This window comes from Haliotis cracherodii, unplaced genomic scaffold, assembly GCF_022045235.1.
Source record: "Haliotis cracherodii isolate W230 unplaced genomic scaffold, xgHalCrac1.p SCAF_3, whole genome shotgun sequence".
NCBI lineage: Eukaryota > Metazoa > Mollusca > Gastropoda > Lepetellida > Haliotidae > Haliotis > Haliotis cracherodii.
Genome location: NW_027266286.1, coordinates 42,212,811 through 42,234,805, shown reverse-complemented (window position 1 = coordinate 42,234,805; position 21,995 = coordinate 42,212,811). Strand labels below are relative to the sequence as shown.

General features: G+C 40.4%; 1 protein-coding gene and 2 pseudogenes across 1 annotated transcript; all 3 read left to right on the top strand.

The window, feature by feature from the left end:
- Nucleotides 1–424: 424 nt before the first annotated feature.
- Nucleotides 425–4,698, top strand: LOC139475095 (beta-porphyranase A-like; annotated as a pseudogene).
- A 3,798-nt stretch (nt 4,699–8,496) lies between these two features.
- LOC139475094 (beta-porphyranase A-like) lies at nt 8,497–12,897 on the top strand (annotated as a pseudogene).
- A 1,816-nt stretch (nt 12,898–14,713) lies between these two features.
- LOC139474964 (beta-porphyranase A-like) lies at nt 14,714–20,475 on the top strand. Its single transcript, XM_071258167.1, has 3 exons — nt 14,714–14,974; nt 17,099–17,237; nt 18,983–20,475. The coding sequence occupies exons 1-3, from the start codon at nt 14,717–14,719 to the stop codon at nt 20,473–20,475; spliced, it is 1,890 nt and encodes a 629-aa protein (XP_071114268.1). The 5' UTR covers nt 14,714–14,716.
- Nucleotides 20,476–21,995: the final 1,520 nt, after the last annotated feature.

Genomic DNA, 21,995 nt, shown 5'->3' with positions numbered 1-21,995 from the left:
ACATACCGACACACATTCTTATCATGTACAAACATTTCTAGAACGGTAGTGTCAAAAGTCACGGATGTTTTTTTAATGAAATCTAACTATAAAGACTCGATTGTAGTGTGTAGATGACCAGCTGAACTTGAACCACTTCGTGAGTATAGCTTACGTATGTGTGTGTGTGTGTGTGTGTGTGTGTGTGTGTGTGTGTGTGTGTGTGTGTGTGTGTGTGTGTGTGTGTGTGTGTGTGTGTGTGTGTGTGTGTGTGATGGATGGATGGATGGATGGATGGATGGATGCATGTGTGTTATTAAACCATAAACATGTTGATAGTTCGTTTTACGTGAATAGCAAACATCTTTTGTCAATGAAATAAACCCAAGTCACCGTACTGTAAATAAATCATTTCCTTAAATATCACGTTTGTTCCAGAGAAAAAATGAAATGGACGCAGGTCCTTTTCACTTTTAGCCTGACAGTAAGAAGTATATACAGTGACACTACTGTAACGATCCACCCTCAATGGCTGGCACAGGGAGGTAGTGCTCGCTATGAAAGTAACAGGTGGAACAAACACAATGGTCTGGATCGAACATCCCTCATTCCTAACTGTCGGAGCATTGGGACTGATAGTGGGCGCTGGACTAACAGAGACCTTAACGGTCGTCTCTTCCAAGACGTGAGATCAACTCATGAATAATACTAAATATTACTTGCAAATGAAAGCTGTTTCTAGTCTTGTTCACAGTTATTTTATACATTACTTAGTTGAAAGCAAAGCACGGTGATTATGTGATGGTATATATTCATTTAAATAACCATTTCAAGAATAAGCCCCCCCCCCCCCCCCCCCCCCCCCCCCTTCCTGTTCCGATAATACTCAGATTCGTAAATATCAGGAAAATCAAATTCCTTTATGTCTTAGAATGTCTCCACATCCTGTTACGTAAAATAGGTTTTAGGCCTTCGGGCACCTGTTCTTATATCTAGCTTCTGAACAGGCAAGAATGTAATTTCAACATTTCAGCATATCGGTGGTGTATTCTTTACAATTGACCATTTGAGCGAATAAATCAATTCCTGACGCTACATTATGTTAGGTTTTAGACAGGGTAAATATCCATGCTAATATGCATTGATAAATGTTCACAAAATGTCACTAAGTGGAATACACTTTTACTAATCTTCTAAGCATATTGAGTGAGAGAGTTAAAATTAATATGTATTGTAGTGGCCAGAAGATCCAAACCGTAGTGGCTACCCTGACCCCAACCATCTGAAGAACGTCACCAAACAGCAGGAACTGTTCTATAAGTACGTTGAGAACATCAGCAGTGGTTATGAGAATGACATGATCATGATGGCTGGAGGTAAGAATCTTCGATATGATTGCACTGTAGCCGTGACATTGAATAGATCAGGCCAAGACAAACCAATGACAATTTTTAAAACAACGTTAGTTTTATTGTTTGTTCGGTAGACCTCCAGTAGCAGACGACATTAGTGTAAAAACTGGCCACCATCTTTGGGCTATTCTCATGTTTGCCCATGGGTTCCCACTGGTGGCCATTGGTGCCAATTTGGGGCATCTGAGCCCACTGTCGGTTCATCGTCACTTGCTACAAAGAAGCCTAATAGTCAACTAACGTCTATTTAACCCGCGAATTTCGAAATATCTAAATGCGAACCTCAACTTTTCTGATGATAGAGATTTTGTTAAAGTTTTGTTATTGTTTAACGTCACCGTATGAAGGCGCTCTGTAAACAACCGGTACTATGTGTGTAAATATAATGTTAAAGAAATAATATGTATGTAAATAAAGATTATGAGCTGAAAGTTTTTCCGTATCGTAGATATGAAAGAATTGGAGTGAAAAATGTATGAAGCATAGGACATACTTTCTGCCCCGGGGATTCTGGGTTAGAATTGGCTCCAAACAACCTATGTTAATCATAAGGATCCCCTTGTCAAGCTCAGCTGATTGCGTATCACCGAATATCGACGGTGTGGATCGTTGCTTATAATATCAGTAACTGGTTTGTATGCTCAAAACCTGATTATTTGCAGGCCGATGTCGCTGAGCTTGGATGGTGCTGAGTACCGCGTAAAACAATAAACATAGTACCGCACAAAAAAAACCCGCAAAAGTAGTAATTCGTAAATATATGAGTGTTGCCGACATCCATACAAAATTATTACAAAATATGAATTGATCAGCCAGATTCACTCAGGTGGGCGCTTGCCTCCCTCGAAAAATGAATTATCGAAAAACCATATTCAACGTGGGAAAGACAACCTCCTACCTATAGCCAACATCAAGACGCCAGTGGAGTAACACACTTCATTGGACTTCAGTTGTATGTGTTGCATGAGATTATTTTGTTTAATTAGCATGAATGATAAAAAATTCATTAAATGACAATGTCCATTCTTTATAATAGTAGTTGTAATTAATATTACAGTTATGTGCAAGTGTAAACCTGACAAAATGATTATCAGACCCAGGCTGCTATTGTACTCCCAACCAGCATGCATGACTGCTTTAGTTATTCTAAACAAAAGGTGGTGGCAAAATCCCGAGATCCCAATAAACAATCCACTGCCCTCGATCCAATTCCACACAATGATTGCCTGTCAGTACTTAATCCCAAGAGTAGATAACTGAAGGAATCTTTAACGTTGGTTCTAATATGGCATAAGTTGACATAAGTTGTGGGGACGGTAATCAAACCGGTGAGCAGACAGAACAAAGTTGGTATTGGGATTAAAACATCCATGGTGGAAACAGGCAGACTGGGCGACGGCCCGATCATTGAAATTGAACACTGGAACCCGATTTAACCCCATTGAGAGGATTCACCTCAATGGCGGATGCTTTCGTTTGATGGAAGATTTCGTCATTCTATATCGTCTGTTTTACGCTTTTTCCGTGTTTCAAATACAATTTTGGTCAAGCATTTGTGATTACGTATGACCTAAAGTCCTTAAATCTGCAATGTTGAGATGTTGAGTTTCCTTTCCCTTTCCCTTCCGTTAAACAAACAAAACAAAAAATCTGGATAAAGAAAATGAAAGCAAAAAACACTGTGTTTTAAAAAGAGAGACGAAGGTCACCATATATTCATTGATGTTAAAATCTTTGAACTTCGGATATATTCAAACTTTCACGTCAACTCAATTTTCAGTACAAATTAATTATTGTAACTTTCTTACTCTTACGCTATTTACAGGACTTTATTACCCGAGTTGGATAAACACGTCTGAACATGAAGGTCAATTCCCAAACAATGTCGATGCTGCTGCAGAGTTCATGATGTTGATGGTGCAAGGTGTTTATGACTACACAAAAGGACAAATGCCACACTACTTTGAGCCCATCAATGAGCCGGATGGTAAAGGGCGTATATTGAATTTCACGACTGTTGCCAAATTTCACAAATTAGTTGCTGAGAAACTCCATGCGAGATTTAACATCAAAGTTTCTGGTCCTACACTTGATGGAGAAACTGGGCTGGCGGATAGAAAAGACTTTTCGTATTGGCAAAGAGTGGCCAATTTCCTGGACGTCACCTTAGGCTATATCAATGTATTTTCTTTTCATTCGTACAACTCGCTGACTGTTTCGGGAAAATCTCACAATTTCACTGGTATGAATGAAGCACGTCTGGTAGCATTTGTCGACCTGGTTGAAAACTATGTCTCCCAGAAGACTGGAAAGATTATTCCCCTTGTTATCAGTGAATATGGCCGTGACAAGGTGACAGGAATTGACAAATATGCTCCATCAGGTATAGTGGACTTTTCAACAATATACCACTCCAATGCCCATAGATTTACCCAGCTGGGTCTCAGGGAATACATTGACAGAACAGTTGTGTTTCTTTTAGCCAATGAAAAATATCCAGGCCATGATAGTCTCAACTGGTCACTCTTCAAGGAAACGCCACGCGTATGGCTGACGTCTTCAAGCTTTGGTACAAATTCACGTCAGGCTACTCCTTTATCAGAACTACCAGTCAGTATGATGGAGAGGAACGAACGTTGTCGCCGTTAGCAATGTCAAGTACACAGAACAACGAAACTGTCATTCTCTTGCACAGCTATTCCCAGAAGTCACAGGCGGTCAAGTTAGACTTTGAAGGCGACTGGATCAAGCCAACTACTGGAGAAGCTACTTGTATCACCATCAAGGACGACTGGTACCCAGTCATCACTTTCAATGAACCCTTCGACATCCAGAAGACCCATGGAATGATAACAATTCCACCTGAAGCAACATGCCATTTTACATTCAAGACCCCTTCAAATAATCTGCCTTCAGTCACTCTCAACGAAACCACATACTACGGAGCTGATACACTGATACCAATCAAGGGCAATATCGTCTTGACAGTAATACCTCTACCAAATGGCCAATATCACAGTGCAAGACTGAGAGTTTCAACCAGTTGGCCGACCAGTGAAACGAACAGTGTTTCTTATCTCACCTTTAACCTTCACCGTGTTGACTCTTTTTATAAGCAGTATGATTCCGACAAGTTTGGCCGCACCACCTATTGGGAAGTTTGGGAGTTTGCTGTTCCTACCTCCCGGTTTGTCACGCGGGCTAATAAGGTACAGGTTCACTTCTCCAACAACATGACATCGGGATATGTTTCTTCAGTTGCACTCTCACAGCCAAGTTTGTACAACCTGATTTGATGTCACGATAATGATACTTATTTTGATAATATTTTCAAATTTGACATCATTAAATAAATTCCACTATGTGTCTCATGTCATTGTTGTGATATTCAGAGATCATCAGACCAAATAGATTTTTAACAAGTGTTGTCCGGAGGTTGAATGCTACAGTAATCAGCATGTTATTTATAATTACTTGAATGGTCCATAATGTACCAGTAATTCATTTTGAAAACAACGTTCATTGGTCAGAAATATAAATTGGTAAACTATATAATGACAAAGGTCAGTTTGAGAAGTGCTTTGCATTCTATGGTTGTTTTTAACACCATACTCAGCACTATGGCGGGGCTAGGATGTTTAAGCACAAAAATACACATCCGCGCATATCACCATCATCTGGTTTCATATCTGACCAAACAAATCATTAAAATGATAATGAACAGTTATCCAAATAGTTATCCCACAGCTAGCCTGTGGATAAAGTTAGTAAGGTGCAGGTGTAATGACGCACAGATGTAATACTTCTGTGAGTGTTAACAGTGTGTACTTGGTTCTTGAGTTAGTAATCAATGGGCATGGGAAATCAGCCCCTTTGGGACAGTACTCCGCCGACTTACCTGTGTGTGTGTGTGTGCGTGTGTGTGTGCGCACGAGCGGTCGCTTGTACTAGTTCTAACTTATGCCAGTTGCATAGAGCTAGCCGCATTTTAACTTGTAGAGCCAGCCGCATTTTATCATCAATACCCAACTCAAACATAGTATACTGACTTCGACCCAACCAGTCTTTGATTTATCCCCCCAATGCTGGGCGCCAGGGAGGGAAACGACAAGAACCACTATTTAGAGCCTTTAGGTATGACGCGGCTTAGTGATCGAACCATTGACCTTCCGCTCTCCGGGCAGACAGTCTGTCCACTAGATTATTGAGATGGGTTTAACGCCGCTTTTAACAGTATTCCAATCATTTTATGGCGCGTGAACGTAATGTTGGAGTAAAGTCCAAAGTGATGCGGATTTAAGACGTTCACCACTTTGGTAAAACCAACGAGCACGGGTATAGAGCTGACAAATCTAGAAACATAATCGGCGCTTACCAGGATTCGGACCCACAATCATAGGTTTCTAGGGTGCCCAAGGGACGCAAGTGATACACAGCGAATTGCGGAACCTAAGACCAGTGCCCCCCAATTCCTTTCATCTGATGATGATGATGTTGATGATGATTTGGTTTCATGTATATTTCCAAAACCTGGCTACTGTATAGGGAGGCCATGGACAGGGGCGATGAAGTATCTGTTTAATTTAAACCTTTATAGTCAAAACTATCTATTATATAAGTATATAACTGTACGTATTTGTTGCTTATTGATTTTATTGATCTCTATTTTCGTGCCGTGAGGATTTATCAAAGATAATAAGGATAAGGATTCACCAAAATTGTCTTTCTGTCCATTTTGCAGGAACATAATTTGAAACTTGAGCCTAACAACAGGTGCATTCAACTATAAACACCCAGTAGCTGGAATTAAGACGTAGTGTTCACCATTATTATTGAAGTAAAGATTCGCCCGCTAATGTACTTTTTAGCTCACCTTACTGAACACGTCGCTTACGTTTGCATTTCCGACATCTGCTTTCAAACTATTTGGGAGTCGGCTTGGGTGTCACTAAAACGTTCTCACAAAACACAATTCAGATGTTTAACGTTGTGAGGTGAGGTTAAACGGGGTTTAACAATAAGTTCCATCTCTTTGGTATGACGCGGCAGGGGATGTAACCCCCGACCCCTCGCTCCCAGGGCAGACGCTCTACTGCTTGACCAACGAGGAGATCGAAACATTATGAAAATTCATATGCAGCAAGTATGTGGTATGCGGAATGACACAATACGTTCTGGCATATTATCGACTTTTGACTGAAAATCATGTAAGTTTAAAGAGCCGAAGATGGGCATGAATGATCCCAGCTAGGATGTCGCTGAAAAGTACTCTCCAAATTCCGATCCGTATTCAAAGTCAATAATTTAACAATTTCAACATGTAACTTTATGAAATTTGATATGCAGCGATTATGTTGTATGCGGAAAAAACGACATTTGACCTTCAAGTAACCTCTCTTTTCAAATGTACTATATGTTCAACATCTCGGAAACTACAAGACCAATGCAGCTGAAACCTTCACTCGACCTTTTCACATTTACAGCATTAACAATAGCTGAGGTCAAATAAGTGAAACTGCAGTCATTGGCAAAATAAGTCGAGGTAGGTTCAAATTTGACAAGGCATACGTGAGACCACATCGCACACAAGCCATATTTCATCGGATTATCTGCACATATTCGTGAACAGTGACAGAGTAGTGTTTTGCCGGTTTGGGATGTACAGTTGTTGTAAGTTCTATGGGACTAAGTGACTTTGATTAACATCAAGGCCACCCTATCACCACACATAGTTAACAGCGCCTTTCCATATCATCTACATTTACAGAACGGCAGTGTCAAGGCCACAGACATTTGTCATGAATTTTAACAATAAAAAACTCTCGCTTCCAAGTACATCACTTCATTTCTCATGAGGATACATTACATTCCAGCGACGATGAAATGGACACTGGTCTTTCTCACCTTTAGCCTGATAAAAAATAATAATCAAGCCAAAACTCGACCAAGCCTCCAACATAATGACCATGAGGCAACCACCAAGTACTGTTAATCATTACATTTATATTGTATTTATTTTTGCACAAAGAGGACGTAGTGTTCGCTATGAGAGTGACATGAGGAATAAGCACAATGTCCTCGATGCTTAGAGGTTGTCAATACTTACTTTGTCACATAATTCTACAATAATTGTAACCGCAAAAGTTCGCCTCCTTATGCGTTATTTCCTTTAGCAAGCATTTGAATCATCAGGGAAATAACACATCTGAGAATCATAGAAGGGGTTGTCTGAAAACAAAAGGTCCGCTAAGGTATTTTGCAGCATCTGTTTAGATTTCATGTGACAGAGAAAAGGGTATAAATCATGAAGTGGCATTTCAATGTTAATTTATTCGTATACGATACTCATCTTTCTTTTAGAGTGGTACGGTGACATGCACATTCCTCAAGGCTACTCTATCACCACACCTACATACCGACGCACATTCTTATCATTTACAAACATTTCTAGAACGGTAGTGTCAAGGACTCCGATTTAGGAAATCTAACTATAAAGCCTCTCACTCGTCGTGTAGAGTATAAAGATGACCATCTGAACCCGAACTGTCACGTGAGTTTGCCTTATGTTTGTAATATTCATGCCAGACACACAAAAACAACGGTCCTAGCACGCAGGGATAATATCTCAAATATTTATAGACAGTAAAACATGCCTCATAAATATTTGGGAAGAACGCCATTACATTCTTTCATACATGTTGAATTTATTATCATTCTTGTAATTGTAGAATATGGTATTGTATAATATAATACAGTAATGACATCTATATTTAATAAAACAACGGAAGGGAAATGTCCAAAAGCCGACATCTACATGTAGTCTATATCGGAATTATTAATGTTTATATATTGTGTATGGTTTTAGAGACTGGTATCCTGCGTCAACTGAATACAAAATAAACAGCTGAGTGGAAACACTTACAATAATACGTAATTGATACCAACATATATAACTGTATGCATAATGCTTACTTGAATCATATTAAAGTATATATGACAATCTTGATAGAACGTTTTATGGTTCATAGTAAAACATTTTCGCCGATGAAATGAAACCAGTATTGTAAATAAGTCATTTCATTAAATTGGATATTTGTTACAGAAAATGAAATGGACACAGGTCTTTCTCACTTTGAGTCTGATAGTAGGCGGTGTATACAGTGACAACACTGTTACAATCCACCCTCAATGGCTGGCACAAGGAGGAAGCGTTCGCTATGACAGTAATAGGTGGAACAAACACTATGGTCTGGATCGAACATCCCTCATTCCTAACTGTCGGAGCATTGGAACTGACAGTGGGCGCTGGAATAACAGAGACCTTAACGGTCGTCTCTTCCAAGATGTGAGATCAACTACTAGAAATCAAAAATACTGTTTGCAAATGGAAGCTGTCACCAGTTTTGTTCAAAGAGATATTTGACATGATCTAATTGACAAGTCAACGTTGGCTATAACGCAATGGTATATATTCATTTCAAACAGCCGTTCCACGAACTTGGTGACCCATTACTAAAAGAAACAAAAACAAACATTTAAAATAAGAATACATGTATATTGAATTTTGAACTGTTCGTAATTTATGTCAAGCTTTGGTGATATATTCTTTACCATTGACAATAGGAGCTAATATATCACTTCTTGACGCCACATTATGTCAGTTCACAGTAAATGTCAGAGCTAATGTGCATAGAAGTATGTTTACAAAATGGCATAAAGAGGAATACAATTCTACTAATCTAATAAGCATATTGAGTGAGAGAGTTAAAATGAATTTGTATTGTAGTGGCCAGAAGATCCAAACCGTAGTGGCTACCCTGACCCTAACCATCTGAAGAACGTCACCAAACAGCAGGAACTGTTCTCCAACTACGTTGAGAACATTATGAGTGGTTATGAGAACAACATGATCATGATGGCTGGAGGTAAGAATGTTCAATATGCTGACATTGTAGGCATTACGGAACTAATCATCGTTAGTAGAAAAGACCAAAGCAAACTTTTTAAATCTCGTTCGTTTTATTCTGTTGGACCTCGGGACCTCTGGTAGAATACATAATTTAGGCAATGCTAGATGCCGTCTTTGGGCCAACGTCATCGGTGCCCATTCGTGCGACATGTACCCACTGTCGGTTCATCGTCACTTGCCACGTAGAAGCCCAATTGTGAACCAAAGTTTACTTAACCAATGACAAATTGAAAATATCTTACAGTGAACCTAAACTTGCCTGATGTGTCAGATTTTGTTTATTGTTTGTTTGTTGATTAACGTCGCTATATTATATCTGTCTGTAAACAACCGGTGCTATGTATGTAAATATAATGTTGAAGAAAGAATGTAATGTAAATATAATTTTAACAAATGTTATATTTTGGATAACACTTTCTTGCTTAGGTACAGATTCTCGTACTTTCTTGGTATTCGAAAGTGGACGTGACATAACCAAAACAAAGTACAAGAATCTGTACTTTACCAAGAAAGTGTTATCCCAAATATAAAATTTGTTACCTTTGACCACTTTCTAAATGATATGTGTGTTCATAGCTTTCGATCATGGAAGCCATGCCAATATATATTTGTCAGAGGGGTACACCAAGTACGTGATCTATAGAATACCAGTTATCGGACTTTCATTTTATGGAAGCCTCGGTGACTGATTGGGTTACATCACAGACTTAGTGAGCTGGCGTGCTAGGTGCCTCACTCTAGATCTGGCGGTGTGGGTTCGAATCCCGGACGGGCCTCAAACCACAAAAAGTACGAGAAGGTGTTATCCCCAATATAACATTTGTAACATTTGACCACTTGCTAAATTTGGGTATGGGCATCACCATAACTCGACGTCGTGGATCTTTGTTCATTGTATCAATTATTAGTTTGTCTGGTCGTCATATAGCTAGGTAATCACTGAGTGTCGTCCTAAATAACAAATATATAAATCTACTCATTACATGAGGTGTCAAGGATACGGGAATACGCAAGGATAATAACTAAACTGAATTCAACTGAACTTTATTACTCCCAGATCGCTGGCAGTGTCATAAGGGGTACAATTTAAGTTTTAATTTAATAAAATGTATCAACATGAAAACAGTGTGACAACGTCTTTTTATCACTTCATTCTTATAATAATCTTAGCGACATTTTGGAGGAACTTGGGACCATAGTTTATTAAAGGGGGTGGATGAATGGAGCTTATCAAAGGTTCCCACTGGTGACCTCGGGTGCATACACATACTAAATGTGGATGGTAATCACATCGATAACACTATCCGTCATATTAAAAATTATTCACATCCTTGATCATGTGTGTCTTGGAAGCAGATTTCTCCTGTGTTCCTCCCAAAAAGCAATTGAAAATGTGCCTCAAAGTTAATTTTAAAAGCAACTTTACACCAATATAGTAAAATGTTTATGATGAAGCTAACAATTTATTGACCTTACACATTTGATGGTGTTATTGTACTCCAAATATTAAATAGATAATATAAGATGTCGTGTTTGTTTTCTTCTAAAAAGTCAAATCAGTTGTTAAAAGGTTGCTTCTGTCCAAAGCGTGTTTTGTTTCATTTTCTCTAAGAATTTAATCTAAGGAAATTGACCTGAACTGATTAATGTCAGGAAATGTAATCCCACCTGGCCACTTGCCACAAACAGTATCATATGTGTTGTCGAAGGAGGCAACTAACGAGATCGGGTGGTCAGGATCGCTGAGTTGGTTGATACATGTCACCGTATCCAAAATGAAAAGATCGATTCTCATGATGTCAATCGCTTGATTGACTGGGGCGTATGGGTATTGGGAAAAGACAAAAACAAGCAATTTTCCGAATTTTCCGAACAGTGAACCATAGTATTTCATTCTTTCCTACACAACTCATTCTTCTCTACACCAGGGATTCTTTGATAATACCGAAGTGTTTAATATTTCATATATTTACAAACCGTTTCATGTCCACTCATTTTTTCAAAATTAAATATAAATCTATCATAGTAACCGTTATCATAGTATTTTTCAGGTCTCTATTACCCGAGTTGGATAAACACGTCTGAACACAAAGGTCAATTCCCAAACAATGTCGATGCTGCAGCAGAGTTCATGATGTTGATGCTGCAAGGAGTTTATGACTACACAAAAGGACAAATGCCACACTACTTTGAGCCCATCAACGAGCCGGATGGTAAAGGGCGTATACTGAATTTCACGACTGTTGCCAAATTTCACAAATTAGTTGCTGAGAAACTCCATGCGAGATTTAACATCAAAGTTTCTGGTCCTACACTTGATGGAGAAACTGGGCTGGCGGATAGAAAAGACTTTTCGTATTGGCGAAGAGTGGCCAATTTCCTGGACGTCACCTTAGGCTATATCGATGTATTTTCTTTTCATTCGTACAACTCGCTGACTGTTTCGGGAAAATCTCACAATTTCACTGGTATGAATGCAGCACGTCTGGTAGCATTTGTCGACCTGGTTGAAAACTATGTCTCCCAGAAGACTGGAAAGATTATTCCCCTTGTTATCAGTGAATATGGTCGCGGTCCCGTGGAAGGAATTGACAAATATGCTCCATCAGGTATAGTGGACTTTTCAACAATATACCAAGCCAATGGCCACAGATTCACCCAACTAGGTCTCAGGGAATACATTGACAGAGCAGTGGTGTTTCTTTTAGCCAATGAAAAATATCCAGGCCATGATAGTCTCAACTGGTCACTTTTCACTCTTCAAGGAAACGCCACGCGTATTGTCGACGTCTTCAAGTTTTGGTACAAATTCACGTCAGGCTACTCCTTTATCAGAACTACCAGCCAGTATGATGGAGAGGAACGAACAGTGTCGCCGTTAGCAATGTCAAGTCCACTGAATAACGAAACTGTCATTCTCTTGCATAGCTATTCTCAGAAGCCACAGGCGGTCAAGTTAGACTTTGAAGGCGGCTGGATCAAGCCAACTACTGGAGAAGCTACTTGTATCACCATCAAGGACGACTGGCACCCAGTCATCACTTTCAATGAACCCTTCGACATCCAGAAGACCCATGGAATGGTGACAATTCCACCTGAAGCAACATGCCACCTTACATTCAAGACCCCTTCAAATAAACTGCCTTCAGTCACTCTCAACGAAACCACATACTACGGAGCTGATACACTGATACCAATCAAGGGCAATATCGTCTTGACAGTCATATCTCTACCAGATGGCCAATATCACAGTGCAAGACTGAGAGTTTCAACCAGTTGGCCGATCAATGAAACAAACAATGTATCATATATAACCTTTAACCTCCACCGCCTTGACTGTTTCTATAAGCTGTATGATTCTGACAAATTTAAAAGCATCACCTATTGGGAAGTTTGGGAGTTTGCTGTCCCTACCTCCCTATTTGTAACGGGGGCTAATCTGGTACAGGTCTACTTCTCCAACAACATGACAGCAGGATATGTTTCTTCAGTTGCTCTTGTCACAGCCAAGCTTACCCAACCGATTTGAAATCATGAAAATAATACTATTTCTGACAAATTCCTCAAATTTGACAGTATTAAACAAATTACATCAAAGTGTCATTGTTGTTATATTCCCAGGTCGCATATTTATTTTTAAGAACAGCTGGTGTTGTACTTAGCTTGAATACTATGTCGGTTGTAATTATGTTTGTGTAACTGTCTACAATGTACATATAATGTACACACATACACCAAAGAACTGTTAGTCTTACCTGTTTGAGTATGACATGGTTATTTACAGGCTGCCATCCTATAGAAGGACTGTTGATCAGTTCGACGTGCATGTAGGCAACAAAAATCAATAAAAGAAACAATGTCGCTACTTTGAAGGATACGTGAAGCTGATAATTGACCCCGAAAATGGTGAGTGAGGGAGTTTGGTTTTACGCCGCTTTTAGTAATATTCAAGCAATATCCCGGCTTGGGACACCATAAATGGGCTTCACACAGTGTACCCTTGTCGGGAATCGAACCCAGGTTATAGGCATGACGAACGCTCTAACCACTATGCTACCCGACCGCACCAACCACGAAAATAAAGCAGCCACACACAAGCTATATATTCATGTAATTATCTGAACACATTGGTGACCAATGGGATAGATGAATTTTTTCCATTGGGTTGTCATGGAAACAAAATTTTACTTCAAAGAGAAATGTTTTGTGCAACACCAGCTAAGTTGTCTGTTAAACACTCCGTCCAACCTTCACTATTCTAATATTGTGGTAAAGTAGAAAACAGCAAAACAGACAGCGGGCCAGTATTTTGGCCCATTTGACAAGCATGTTCAGATACCCCTTGGTTGAGGCCTAAACAGGCACGTCTTCGGCCATCGAGACAAGAGCAGAAACCTACTTCAGTCCTTCAAAGAGGGTACCTCTTCACGGACTATTTAGCAAGTAAAGTAAACATAGCAACTTTGCAGAATTTACTACTTGAGAGGATATCTAATCACAATTGGCTGACCAAAATTTAATTTGGAAAAGGGAAATCGCGTCAAACGGACGAAAAAAAATTACAGGCAAAATCGTCCCCCAAACGAAGAATTCCGCCACCGAGGTTACAGGTTACAAACCAGGTTACCGGTGTTTGACGTCTGGTCAAGAATCTTGAATTAGGAGGCGGACGTTAAATAAATGTAATAATGTGTACTGTTGTGTCAAACAAGCAAAAGACCACCCCACAACATCCGCACAGATGGCGGGGGAATGAATTCTTAATTGGCAAGACCTTAAAGTGATTCTTCTTAACTCCAATACTTCTCTGATATCATGGTAAACCCTGACTTTATGCATGTACAAGTTGAAGTATAAGTTGGACATCAAGTAGTCGACTATGTATATTGGTTTTATGTACATTTCCAAAAACTGTACACTATATTGCAGGATCATAGATAGGCCCAACCTTGTGTGAAGGTCTCTGCTCTGTGACGTGAACTCACTATTAATACCATAACAAACAGTTACTGGAAATGTACAACAATGTGTATTTAATGGGAGACTGTGGCGTATCGTTTAACGCCAGAATATTCCAATATTCAGTGAATATGTCTGCCTGCAAATAATCGAGCCTGGGCAAGATATAACATTGATTGCAAATAATTTCATTCAAATTGTTTTTTTTTTTTTACAGAAGATAAAGACGAAGTATCTGCTGAGCAATGCTGACATGCACAAACCTCAAGGCTATCCTTTCGGCACATCAACATGCCTACGCATTTTCTTATCATGTACAAGCATTTATAGAACTGCAAAATTGGGTCACTGATAATTCTGACGAATTCTAAGCATAAAAGCTGTTCATGTCTTTGTAATGACACATTACATTTCGGTGACAATGAAATTGACACTGGTCATTCTCACCCTGAGCCTGGTAATAGGTGGTGTATATAGTGACACGACTGTGACGGTCTATCCTCAGTTGCTGGCACAGGGGGGTAGTGTGCGCTATGAGAGTGACAGATGGAACAAGCACAATGGCCTGGAAAAGGAGTCCCGTATTGCAAACTGTCGCCGCCTTCGGACTGACAGCGGGCGCTGGATACACGAAGATTTTACTCTCTTCCGAGTGGTGAGATTTTCTTTCTAATTCGATCCTTTATATTATCGTAATAAGTCACATTGTAAAATGCCGGGCAAAAGAAACGTATCACTGAATAAAAGGCGATAAGAGCGATAAGTTAGAATGTTATCAGAAAACATTCACCAACACACACCATGTGCACAATGAAAGTCACGTTTTAGTGAGTGAAGTGCGGTCATGATAAATTGGAAAAACAGGATTTGGGGGAACTGTGAAAAGTGTTCGTGCATAATTGTTGCATAAATACCGGTGTGGGGTAGAGGAAGGATGCAGCATCAAAAAGAACAGCAGAGAAATGCCGATACTAGCACAAGAGGAACATGATAGAGCTGTTGGTATAGCCGATATTGGGGCCTCTCAACGGCAGATTGCAAGAACCTTTAACTGCAGTCAAACCAGTATGAGCAACTAGTTGAGCCTGTATCAGCAAATAGACCAGACACAAAGAGTCACAACACCAGTTGAAGACCGCTACATCCGATACGTGACGGCGACGTCAACGGCAGCGACGGCAATGGGACACCACATCAGCAGATGAACACCCGTACGATGACTCTGCATTGGTGGTATCAGAGCCTACCGCCCCTTCCGTGGAACGGCATTGATCCATCTTCTACGTCAACGCATTACAATGGGCAAAACCTGTACGTCGGTGGCAGCGGCGTGATTTGGAAAGGGTGCTGTTCCCAGATGAAAGTCGCTTTAACTTGTTCTGTAATGATGGCCGAGTCCGTGTTTATCGACGTAGGGGCGAGCGACTGGCACCTCACTGCATCCAAGATGAGCAGCCGTATGGAGGAGGCAGCGTTATGGTATCGGGCAGTATTTGCGGTCAGAGGACAACAAGGCTTGTCATTATCCGTGGGAATCTGACTGGCCAAAGATACAGAGATGAGGTGTTCGATCTCCTCTAGTGCCATTCTTACGTGGACGGGCAAGGGGTACCCTTTTGCAGCAGGACAATGCACGCCAGACGTGTTCAGCAATATCTGCACAACGTTAACGTCAACGTATTTCCTTGGCCAGCATGTTCTCCAGACATGGATCCCATAGAGGATCTCTGGGATCATCGTGATCGACAGATGAGACAACGCGTATCTCCCCCAGCAAACAGACAGCAGCTTGAACAGGTTTTATTGGATGAGTAGCGCAGAATTCCTAATGAAGTCATCCGGCGACCAACGGCATCCATGAGGAGACTATTTTGGCGCGCATTGATGCAGGGGGTGGTCACACACGCTACTAGGGACATGTCTTGTCACATGATTTGACTTTATGAGCACCTTTTAAGTGGACTCGTCTTTACGTATTTTTTTCATTTTGACCCCGTGTCTCTTTCGCTCGGACTTTTGGCAAGTGCACTATCGATATAGAATTGCATTATGTACAGACATTAAAAATGATTCCTTTCATTAAAATAACCTTCACCTGTTTTTGTTTCTTTTTATGGAGCTGCGGTGCAAGGGGATAAGGGTCTTCTGCCCGGCAGTTGAGACAGAAAACATGAAGCATTTCTGTGTCTTTCATTTGCTCATCCTGTAATGTATGGCTTCGAGGGTTCGTTTTGACAGTAATGTCATGAATATTGCAAACAGACATTAATTAACATTTATAGAGCTGCAGTGATGTTGCATACGATAAATGCATGAATGTGGTGGGATGAATGTTTTGAGGCCAATTCTCCTGCTAAGAAATAAACACTATGTTTTAGAGTCATTGTCTTTCTTTAATTGGGATAGACAATTATTGCTCGATGCCCCATGGTCGTATCCACTCATACAAATGAAGTAATTACTTAAGACTAATATGGACTTGTACACTTGCCAGTGAACAGGTAACAAATGACTGGACAATTATTGAATTAACCTTTTCCTTTTATGCATGATACAAGATATTACTGGGAAACATTGCACAACAGTGAATTGTCATTGATATGCGATTAATTATACTAAACCCAAATTTTCATATATTAATTATACAATGGCAAGAGGGTACCCTGACCCCTATTTAGACTGAAAGTAAATGTTTAAGCTAATATGCATTGACGAATATTCACAAAGTAGCACTGTTTGGAATAACATTCTCCTTGCCTAATAAGCATATTGATTGTAGTGGCCAGAAGACGCACACCGAAGTGGCTACCCCGACCCCAACTACCTAAAGAACGTCAGCATGCAACAGGAATGGTTCTCCGATTACCTTGCTAACATTGACAGTGGTTATAAGAATGAAATGATCATGATGATGAAAGGTAAGAATATTCAGAAACAAATGCTGTTATTTGATTGGTAATATTATTAAAACGGACGTAGAGAGATTCATATTTCTTTCCCGTCACAATAGTAAAAGACAAATTCGAAGATTAGATGCACTCACGAATCACTGCAATAACGAAGTCAGGCGTTCGATAGATATTGCACCTATATATGGCAGTTGCTCTATCACACATCATGCATGGACGTCAAGATCACATATTAGATTGCCTTCTTATGTTATGACCTCTGTGAAGGAGAGAAGCAAATGATGTGCAGATGGTAGAAAATAACCCAAAATCGCCTGGACGTACTTTACGTGTAGTTACAAATGATAGGTGTAAGATTAATCTACTTATAAATTTAACGTGACAAAACCCTCTCCATATTCATAAGCAATATCTGCTAATATTCGATTGTACGTTTCCGACTACTGGTATATCATGACCATGTGTTTATGAATCAGTATCAAATAGTGATAATACAAGGTGTTTGCGAAGAGGTTAACATATTCTGCGCCACCGGTGGCATCCGTCACAAACGCATGCAAAGGCAAGTCTATTGTTCATTTGAAAAAAACAACGTGAACATAGGGTAGAAATCAAAATAGAGCATTGCATCAGACATAATTGTTATCACTTATTTTTGTCAAATTTTGAAATGTCCTCCACATGTCTGCCTTCCATAAAACCCTCTAAAAGTTTTACAGAGGCCTTGAATGTTGTAACCTTGATCAAACAACCTGTGGGCAAGAGTTGTATAGCTCTTTGAAATCTTGCTAGAAAGAGTATGCTAGATTGCACCTCAAAAATTTTGAAATAAAGGATATGTTGACTTTTGAAAAGGTGAAGTCATACCTCTTGTCATACAGTCTTGTTGAAAGTGTTTTTTTCACTCAGAATCTTTTTGTGTTGATCCAAATATGAAACAGATGAGGCGGTCTCACTGGTCGCCTACATTTCTAGTATAGGTGTAAGGGAATTGGCAATTTGACTGTTATTGAACGATATCAGATCTTCTATATACCTGAAGTTTATGTTAAAGTTCCTGGCCAAATTAACTTGGATTGACTTTGCCAGTCCGAGCAGAAATTTTGATTCATATGAATAAAGAAACAGATCAGCAAGGAGGGGAGCGGAATCGGTGACTATGGTGATGCCTACTTCTTGCCTGAATGTTTTTTCCCAAAATGTTAAATAAATATTATCAATAAAGATGTCCAGCATTTCAGATAATATTTTTGCAGTAAACTTCAGATTTCATTTGCTTTCATTTTTGACAAATTGACCTGAACCTCTTAAAATAGACATGTGACTATATCTATGGTCACCACGTTATTAAAAAAAGTCCCATGGATCAAGGAATGAGTTTTACCTTCAGTCTGTCAGTGGTGGATAGTGGTGTACAGAGTTGAAAATGAAATAAGATTCAACATAATATTAATCAACTTGTCTCAAATACTTTCTGTGAAATTCACTATAAAGATAGTCCTTCATTGATTGTATTAAGGAAATACAAGAGCAGGCGGCCTTTGTCTTATTTGGTTGATTGCACAGCAAGTACGCAGCAATTACACAGCACAGCAATTACTTAATAGCCGTATATTATCGCCAGCTTGACGTCCTGTATCGCGTCAAGGAAACAGTGATGAAGTTTGTCTTTAAAACGGAAATATATGCGTAAGCTCTTATAGAAAAGGCATATGTATTTATCAATCAGTTTTATGTTGTATTATTGATTTTAGGTCTTCACTGGCCAAACTGGATGAATACGTCCGATCATAAGGGTCAATTCCCCAACAACATCGATGCTGCTGCAGAGTTTATATTGTTGCTGGTGCAAGGAGTCTTTGACTACACTCAAGGTCGGATTCCGCCATACTTCGAGGTCGTCAACGAACCAGATGTTAAAGGGGATATAATGAATTTCACCACCACTGTCGCCATTTTCCACAAAACAGTTGCCAAGAAACTCCATTCCAGGTTTAACATCAAAGTGGTTGGCCCGACAATGACGGGATATAACACAGTGGTAGACAGGAACGACTTTTCGTTCTGGACAAAACTGGTAGAGTTCATGGACATCACTTTAGACTATTTAGACGTGTTTTCCTTTCATTCGTACAACGCACTTATTGTTTCAGGGAAATCTCACCGATTTACTGGTATAAATGAAGCACGCCTGGTAGCATTTGTTGACCTGATTGAAAGCTATGTTCATCAAAAGAAGGGGGAAAAAATCCCACTCATTATCAGTGAATATGGTCGCGATGGAGTGATAGGAATTAGTAAAACTGCTCTATCTGGGATAGTTGACTTTTCAACAATATACCAGTCTAATGCCCATAGGTTCACCCATCTTGGTCTCAGAGAATACATTGACAGATCGGTGGTGTTTCTTTTAAGCAGTGAACAAGATCCTGGAAATAATGGTTCCAACTGGTCACTTTTCACCCGCCAAGGAAACGCCTCAAGGAATGCAGATGTATTCAAATTTTGGTCCAATTTCACGTCAGAGTACTCCTTCATCAGAACTGCCAGCAAATGTGATGGTCAGGAACGAACGGTATCGCCGCTATCAATGTCAAGTTCTGTACGTAATGAAACGGTCATTCTCTTACACAGCTATTCTCAACAATCACAGATGGTCAAGTTAATTTTTCAAGACGACTGGATAACACCAATCACAGGAGAAGCTACTTGTATCACCATCAAGGACAACTGGTATCCAATTATCACCTTCAACGAACCCTTTGACATCGGTAATACTGGAGGAATGGTTGACCTTCCACCTGAAGCAACATGTCGCTATACATTCAGAATTCCCTCAAACCAGTTGCCAAGAGACACTTTCAATGAAACAACATACTACGGAGCTGATATGATTATACCCATCAAGGACAGCATCGCTGTGACAAGCATAGCTCTTCCAAAAGATGAATTCGACAGCGCGAGACTGCGAGTTTCTGCGAGTCTTCCCATCAATGAAACAAACAGTCTGTCATCTGTTACCTTTAACCACCAACCTCTTTACCCCTGTTACAAGCTGTACGACTCAGACAAACAGAACAGTAAAATCTTCAACTACATGGATGTTTGGGAGTTTGTCGTCCCTTTCACCTTGTTGAACACCACTTCAATCACGGTCCAAGTTAACTTTTCCAACAAAGATTCGGAAGGATATGTGACTGCGGTAGCCCTTGTCACAGCCAAGCTTGTCCCATCTGACATTAAATGATAATATTACTGACAGACAAATAATTTTGCATTGAATTGATATAAATTGTTTTGTCATTCCTCATATATTTGTTATTGTGTTCCTAGAAGGTGACAGGGGGCTCGCCTTAGCGCCTTAGTAACCTCGTGCATGACGCGGGGCATGGAGATTCAAGTTACGTTTCGGTGCTGATGCTTTCAAACCTTTTATAACTGGATATTGATTGGAAGTAATAAGGGTATTTCCTTATGACAAGGAACATGCTTTCAGACAATTCTAATCAACCTTGATGAGGTTTGTTTAGTACTAAGGAAAGACATGGGACGATCACCGTTGCATCCATTCTGTTAGCATACTGGTTATATACTGAACTGCAAAAGAAACGTCACCATGGATAGATATATGAGAAACCTTATTTGTCCAAACACTGTAAACATCCTTTGAGACATATTAAAAAGATGAAACTTGGAAAAACTTATCATCAAGGTTGAAATTAAAGTGTCAAATGTTCTTAAACACAACGCTAGTCAGTATCTCGTGTGTTCGCCATGTGCATTGATTACTGCCGTGCAAGGTCGATACATGGAATGGATGAGGCGGTTGATGAAGGCCATAGGCACTTGAGCCCACACTCTGAGGAACGCCTGACGCAGTTCAGCTGCAGTTGTTTGCCTTGGTCGGACATCATTCAGCCGTCTCGTCCCACATGTGTTCAGTGGGATTTAAATCGGGACTGAGGGCAGGCCATTGCATGGTTCTAGGCCATTCTTCTGAAGAAAGTCTCTTGTTGCTCTCGCAGTGTGGGCACGGGCGTTATCATGCTGAAATTCTTGGTTGCGGCGAGGTGGCAAATGAGGGCGTGTGGTCTCAAGACTTGATCAATGTACCGAGCTGCTGTGACACCATTGCCTCTCCCTGGACCGATGTTCTGGAAGACCACAGGGCCGATCCTCTGTGCAAGATCAATTCCACCCCACACTATGATGCCCGGACCACCCCACGAGTCTCTCAACAACACAAGCATCTGAATAATGTTCTCCACGGCGTCGCCAGACTCTCTATGTGCCATCTGCTGTTGAGATACAGTAATGGCTCTCGTCTGAGAAGAGGACTCTTCTCCACTGCTGTTGGCGCCAGTGCTGGTGCTGTGTTGCCCACTGAAGACGGTCCCGGCGATGACGTTGTGTCAGAATAGGTCCTCGGTGTGGCCTGTGACAGTGGAGGTGTCAATCGTCGACGCACGGTGTCCGCACTTACATGTATGTGTCGCTATTACATGTATGTGTTCCCATTGTCTGTCGAACAGCTTCCGCAGCAGTAACAAAGCGATCTTGAAGATGCAGCGGCACAATCTGACAATCCTGATGTCAGCTGGTGACCCTTGGTCTTCCACTACGTGGTCGGTCATCTGTAGTGTTGGTGGCCTGTATATGATCCTCACGTGAACTTGAAATGCATTGGCTGCTTGGCGGGCGGTTTCAATCATCCAAGGGCTTGGTGTTGCTGATTTCTTGTCAATCCTGGCATGTGGTAGCAATTCA